General features: G+C 52.9%; 2 protein-coding genes across 2 annotated transcripts; one reads left to right on the forward strand and one right to left on the reverse strand.

Annotated features, from left to right (window-relative positions):
- Positions 1–3,011: 3,011 nt before the first annotated feature.
- On the forward strand, positions 3,012–4,708 carry MIND_00911100 (L-aminoadipate-semialdehyde dehydrogenase; the record flags this gene model as incomplete). Its single annotated transcript, XM_037365748.1, has 3 exons — positions 3,012–4,178; positions 4,229–4,577; positions 4,629–4,708. The coding sequence occupies exons 1-3, from the start codon at positions 3,033–3,035 to the stop codon at positions 4,706–4,708; spliced, it is 1,575 nt and encodes a 524-aa protein (XP_037217160.1). The 5' UTR covers positions 3,012–3,032.
- Positions 4,709–4,847: 139 nt separating this feature from the next.
- On the reverse strand, positions 4,848–5,507 carry MIND_00911200 (Cupin-2 domain-containing protein; the record flags this gene model as incomplete). The annotated part of the gene is made up of 3 exons (XM_037365749.1): positions 4,848–4,900; positions 4,956–5,136; positions 5,190–5,507. The coding sequence occupies 3 exons, from the start codon at positions 5,505–5,507 to the stop codon at positions 4,848–4,850; spliced, it is 552 nt and encodes a 183-aa protein (XP_037217161.1).
- Between the last annotated feature and the right edge of the window lie 1,655 nt (positions 5,508–7,162).

The raw sequence follows: 7,162 nt of genomic DNA on the forward strand, positions 1-7,162 counted from the left end.
GGTGTCAGAAACATACCTGGAGGAAGTACTCCTTGATCTGTGACCAATGCAAAGAGTAATTTATGAGAATCACAGAGATCTGGACTTGTAGCTTGATTTTGTCTAGCTGGAATGATTGTTGCCTTGTCAATTGCAGTCTGATCTAGACTGAAGATAGCCTTCCCAGCTCGCTCAAGCACAATATCATAAGCAATTTCCAAATGATAGAACTGCAAAATCAGTAGCTGGTGCTTAAGGACAGTATCTGATTCTGCCCACCAGCAGATATTGGTGATAATGGTTTTTTGGAAGGAAATATCGGCCGTATGGATCCAATTGCAGAGCTCTTGGACCGACATCGATTGCTGAGGAAGACATCTGGAGGACGGGGGCTCATCCATTGTCGGGGTGGGAGTGAGAGGAGAAGTGTATGGCACAGCCTTAGTGACTCCTAACACTGGGTTGACCTTGGCATCATAATGTAGGCAACGTTGCCATGAGGGCGGCGCTGTCATGACAGGAATGGATCCCGCTATCTATGATGTGTAAGGAAATGGCGTGGATGAGTGTATTGAGTGTCATTCAAAGAGTTGAGCATCCACATGGTGCTGACGCAGAAGCCCTATCATGGTGCCATTGGTGGGAGCATAAGCCCGTGAACCCCCCGCAAATTTCACTGAACAACTTGCATGGAACAGAATTGATCTGAATGACACCGAGGGCCAATCATTTTCACGGTAAACCAAATCATGGTCTGCCAGTGTAGGCAAGTGGTTACACTCCCTCGACACTCCCTCGTTTTTTCGGAGTGGGTGCCAGTGTGGGAGCATATATAAAGAATATACAATACCATATTATAAGAATTCCCGTTGTAAGTTTGAAGAGTAAAGTAATTCATCAACCAAACAGCCGCTTCAATAGATTGGATTATTATCTCAATCATGCAGGTCAGCAAGTATCAGCAAGTGGTACACAACAGGGTACAACAAGACAAAAGAGCAGCACATAGCGAGCACAGAGCAAGACAAGACACGACAACTTGAACACGCGCAAAAAAACACACCTCTCAAACAGCAGTAAGCCAATAACTCGGCACGACCATGTCCAGGGCTTCACAGTACCACATCGTCTCCCTCTTTCCGTTTCCCGCATCGTCAGCATGATCGTCAACGCGTGCAAGCTGGACCCACGTCCCGCCCATACCCATGCCCACGACGAGCTTCCGCGCCACCGCCCCCTCGACGACAAGATTGATGAGCGTCTGGGCCAGGTCATGGTCTGCGGGCGCTGTTTCCGCCAACAGACGAGCAGCGTGATTGTTCTCTTCGCCAACGCCTGCCCAGTTAGCCCACGGCTCAAGCACGACGCGCCACAGCGCCAGGCCAGATTCTCCACGCAACGATCCCTCCACGGTCAGCGCAGCAGGCAGAGTCGCTGAGCTAGTGCCGGTGCATTTAGGCGGAAAGATGGAGATGATGCGGCGGACGGAGCGCTCCACGACACCGGGCTGGTGGGTGAGTGGAAATGTTGTAGGGCCGAGACGGGAGAAGAACAGCGTCGTCGTCGTCGTCGTCCATACGTCCACCGAGTTCGGCTCGTTTAAAGGCGCAAATGCGGACGGGTCGACGTTCCCTTGGTCTTCTTTTTGCGCCTCGACTATGTCTTCGACGTCGGGAATGACAATCTCTGCCGTGCCCTGGTCGCCCCACAGCTCACGACAGGCCACCGAAAACGCGTCAGGGAAGATCTTGGCCAGCTGGGCAGTACGCGGAAGCTGATCTACAGCCTGTTGAATGACAGGCAGCGCAGCGCGTAAGCTCTCCTGAATCCGCTCCTCTGCCACGAAGACCTTGTTTCGGATGAGATAGTTGACGAAGAATTGGAGGAGGTGGGGAGCATTGACAAGGTGTCTGTCCTCCCTAGTACATGGTCAATCAGCAACAATAAGCACGGAAATACGCACCACGCAAGCCCCTCGTTTAGCATGTACGACGACAGAAAGACTTGGATATGGCGGCCCGGCTCTTCCAAAAATGCCTTCTTCCGTTCTTCCCGCTCGGCCCGAGCTTCGTCCAGCAGCGCATGCACCTCCGCATCGCCGTGAACAACCGTTGGACGCTTGCCAAAACGCTCATATGGTGCGCGTGGTCGTGGCCGCGGCGGAAACCGCCCGTCGCCACCCTGGTGCCGACGATTGGCAGTTGTGTGGTCGTCATCCATGTCCGAATCGAAATCCTCCTCAGAGTCCCCCCCGGCTTTGGGGTTGTTGGCAGGATTATACCACACGGGGGTCGTGCCGAGAAGTCCCGCGAACAACTTGAACTGGAATAGACGAGATGAATAGGCCACATGCAAAAAGTGATTGTACTTACCTGCTCCCACATGTACTGCACCTTGGTCGCATAGGGCGGAAACTTGCGGTATCTGAGGATAGCGGTCAGAGGATCTGACCTTGCAACAATTACGCACCTTTGGAAGTCATGGGCTGCTTGCTGGAACCGGTCCGCTGCCGACTGCTCCCTGGAGAGAAGAGTGAGCTGTCCTGGTAGAGAAGGGATACACATACGCGGAATAGGGCCCATGGTTTCTCACGTCCTCGCCCTCGGCCCAGTCAACCCACCACTCCTTGCGAAAGTTCGGTCTTGACGCCGCCCACTCCCGCGGCGTGCGTTTCTTACCCGGCACTGTCTTGGACACATCTGTATCGTGCTTCGCGCGCAGCGGAATCGTCGCTATCCCATGGGCGTCACGCTCAACCCCGTCATCATCGTTGCCAGAAGGCAGCTGGATACCGCACTCTTTAAAGTCTCTGAACGGGACAATCGTCACGCCGGCGGGGATCTCGGGGAATGGCTGGGGCGCTCGGCGCACGCGGGGCTCAGCTATTGGCATGGACGCGGGCACGGATTTTGTGGTCATCGACGTCAAGAAGAAGAAAAACACCGTGACGTGACGCTGTCACGGGTAGTTATGTCATGCTGTCACATAGGTCACACTGACACGTAGGCGTCACAGCTTCCTCGGCTTCGCTGGCGCCGCCATCCTGCCCAGCGATGTCTTCTCCCGAGCTTCCACCCGAACTCTGGCTCGAAGTACTCATACATCTTCCCGCTGATTCTCTCCGCCAAAGCTCCCTCGTCAGTCGCACTTTTGCCGACCTCTCTCGAGAACTGCGCTTCGCCACATTCCAGTTGCATCCGTATGTCCTCGATGACAACGACTACTCCTCCCTCCAGCCTACACTTTTGCCCCCCGCCGAAATCATCGACGGAGCGCTCGCCCGCCTCGAGTTTTGGACTTCCCGTGTGGTGGCGCCGCATATCCGCAGATGTGTCGTGAGCCCATGGCTTCTGTCTCTCATTGATGAACCCGGGTGGGAGTGTGCACCGACGGAGACACCTTATACCGTCCTCGAAGCTTTCCTTCCTCGTTTACAAGGCCTTATGGGGCTGCAGTCCCTCCATATGGAGGGCCTCTACTTGGAATGGACACATCTGGCCGCGCTGCCCGCCTTACAGACCCTCAAGGTCGAAGACGTCACTCTTCCTGACACACTCCCGGAGAATCTCAAACAAACGCTGACCGTGGGCGCCTTCTACCTGAGCGACATTCACCTCTCGAACCGCAGCTGCGTTGGCGCGTGGATGCGTCTCCTTAATCCAGCCCTCCTTCGCAGTCTCTCACTCATTTGCCCTATGCCCGGGCTGGATGCGACCTATCCCTTGGTCACAACTCTCTTCTTGCAATGGCATTCCTTCCTTCGGATGTCTGAACTCCTTCGGCTGTTGTGTCGTTTCCCAGCACTGCTACGGCTGCATCTCCAAACCGTCCGATTCGTTCAGGACAGCGAGTCGCAGAGCTTTGATCTTGCGCTGCCCACATTGTCCCGCCTTGCGATCAGCGGCCCGTGCGAGCTTCTACCGGCTTTTCTCTCTGACGCTGCCTGTCCCCAACTCACGCACGTCGAGGTCAACAACTCCACCGTCGAGCGATTTCTCGTTGGCATGACACCGCAGCGCAATTTCCAGGCGACCATTGTTACCTCGCTCACTCTTAACCTGTCGTATGTGCTCTATATGCGTGAAATTTCGTACACCCGTCTCAGCACGATCCTGGACCCTTTCCCGGCACTCACGGTGGCCGACATGTGCTTCAACTGCACCATCTTAGATGATGGGCCGATATACGCAAATCCTCTGGTGAGTTGAACCTTTCATCTAACTTCAGAGTGCCGACCTTATATTCTTAGCCATTCAAATTTTTCGAAAGTCTCGGCACTAGCTCCGCTGCGCTGCCGCGCGCACTCGCGCGGCTCGCCGTTCGCTGGTGGCTTCCCTACGACGGCGACTGGACCACTCCGGACGACTGTGACTCGGGCTCCGGCGCGGGCTCTGAATCTGAATCTGAGTCTACTTCTCTGCGCCCATTGGTGCAGCACGGCGCTACTGAGTCCGCCATGCGGCGCGTCTGCGAAGCCCTTAGGACACCCTGCTCAGCGCTACGGGACGTTTACGCAGACGCGTACAACCTCTTCGGCTATCGGTGGCAAGTATTCTCCGGCGCTGGTATAATACGAGAGGAGTTCATTAGCAATAGTGGTAAGCTTGACGACGTTGCTGTAGTTCCTACCCGTCTGATATCGCGAATAGATGTATTGTGGTATGACTCGTTACAATTGCTGCGAGAAAAGTGGGCGGCCGAGTGGGGAATACCTTCTTCGGAAGCTTAGTGGCAAAGTATATCGAATTGCAGCAACGATCCTTAGGCGGGCGGCTTCTGGATGGACTTCAGAATCAGAACATCACGGGGGACGAGGCAGCAATGTATGTCGATCGGTGATTCTGTATTGCTGTTAAATTGCACATTCTTCAGCGGTACTCCTCTCCTAATACATTTCCCGAGACCTCTATTGGTTTCGCACCTGCATTTAATACGTTCTCTCAGACGTGTGTTCATGAGAGCCATGTGCGACGCACCAATCATCACAAACAGCATCCGGCACCACTCGTCCGACTCGTTCCGCCAGGCATGGATCGTCCCACGTTGCACTATTGTATCACCCTCAGCTAAAACTGTGCGCTCGCCGTTGTCGAGATCAAGAACAACGCTGCCCTTCAGGACAACAGCGTAGTCGAGCGAAAGCGTGCGGTGCATTGGCTGTCGCAACTTAGCGAGTCTGGGGTGCAATTCAAACGGGACCGATGACGAACCGTAACACTCCCAGGGGGCATATCCCAGCACCTGAAATTCGACCCACCGGCCGCAGGCGGGATCTCCGGGTGTTCTTTGACCTCGTCGACCCATTTCGAGTTCCCGCCAGCATTCTCCAATTCAGAGTCATTTGCCGCCGGAGTCGTGCTGGAATAGTACAGGTCGTAGCAGGGGCTGGTGGCTGCATCGCTAAAGTACCGCGCAGCCTGGATGTTGTCCTCGACGACCGTCGCGTGGCCGCTGAGGGTGTGGCCCGTCACTACGCGGCGGAGTGGCGCGAAGGGAGAGGCAGGCTTAGTGGAGGGAGGGTTGGACATGGGGGTGAGAAGGAAGGAGGGCAAGACTAGTCCGTTTGTAGGGTCCTGGGCTTCATCATGGGAGTCGAGAAGCACCGAAGTACTTACCGGACCGACTGCTTGGCCGACAACGGTTAGCGTGTTCACACAATTGACAGCTCGTGGCATTTTCTAGTTCCTGCGGTTCTATATAATGTTTGTGTTTGAGAACTAGAAATGGAAAAAAATCAGTTAAAAAAGGACACAGAAGGAGGGAAAAAAGGGGACTTTGTAGTAATGCTGTCCACACTTACATTATGCCCGGTCATATTCTGAGTACAATCAATCAAATATAATTATAAGTACTGTAGCATTATGACCTTATGTTCAGCCTATCTTACACATTACTCACGCATGAAGTTCGATTACAATCAAGTTCATCAGTGATCATCACCGGATCATTTCCTTATATGGATGATAGGATTTTCACATATTTTAATGGAAGTTTGGCAATTTACACATTCGTTAAGTGCTGTGCAAGGACCAAATCAGAGGGTCAAATTGAACCTGCTAGGTTGGTCTACCGTCTCTGTGTATTTCCTGTTCACGCCTTAGGCCCTCCCCTGCTAGGCTTTCATCGGAGTCTCCGGGTTACCCTTATAGGAGGTTCTCACTAGTGTGAGAAAGGACAAGAAAAGCAAGAGGCCTTCCAACTGCTCTAACTGCAACCAAAGGAGAAGAAGAGGAAAGACTTTGAACTAGTTCAAGGGACATGAGGCGCAACGCAACACAACACAACACAACATGCCACGAGCTCGAGGACATGGGTGAGAAAGGAGCTCTGAGGCGGCACGAGAGAGCTTGCGGTGGGGCAGACGGTTTGTTGGCGCAGCGGGCGCCCAACAGTGACCAGAAATAAGGCCTACCACCGACAGTGGTGCTTGGGAGTGTAGTGCCAGTGACTGATGGTCACTGGACTCTGGTAACGACCGCTGACCTGTAATGAACGAGAGCGCGCTTTGCGCTTCGTTACTGAGATGTGTGTGCGCATAGCGCAGCGTGTGTCAATCTCAATTTTGCTTGCTCGACGAACACATTTTCCTAATATCGCACGCTCGCTCGCTTGTGTTGTATTGGACTCTCTTTTCTTTGCTCTCTTCTCATCATCCAAAGTACTGTCAGCGGAAAACAAAACAGTGAAATAGTCAAAAACGACTCACCAGTACCAATTAGACTCAAATTTAGGCCCTGGTTGGGTTGCCGCAGCATAGGAAATAAATATACTGACCTATTTCATTCAATTAGGCGGGTCACAGTCACATCGGACTTTTTGGCCGAAATATTTCGGGGGGTCACAGGTCACAGCCAAATCTTTTGGTCCCAAACTGTCCTAATCGGGAAGATTTTCAAATTTTCAGCACCGCAGAATCGGGTAATAGGTCATGCGAAATTCGGCCGCAGGCCGAATTGGACATTTCGGCCAAACGGTCATGGGTCACAGGCCCGCTGAATTGATCGAAATGGGTCAGTATTATTTCCCTTGCTCTTTCTGTTTTTACGAAAAGTTTATCTTTTGCTGAGTTGGAAAGGTACAGCAAAAGCAGTACTTTCCTTTTGAGTTTCTTACAGACAAAAGACAGAAAGAAAGAACATCTTTCTGTGCACCTTTCTGCGTCATTGAAATGAGTTCTTTGTGT

This window comes from Mycena indigotica (assembly GCF_014461135.1).
Source record: "Mycena indigotica strain 171206Taipei chromosome Unknown Mind.scaff0008, whole genome shotgun sequence".
Taxonomy (NCBI): Eukaryota; Fungi; Basidiomycota; class Agaricomycetes; order Agaricales; family Mycenaceae; genus Mycena; species Mycena indigotica.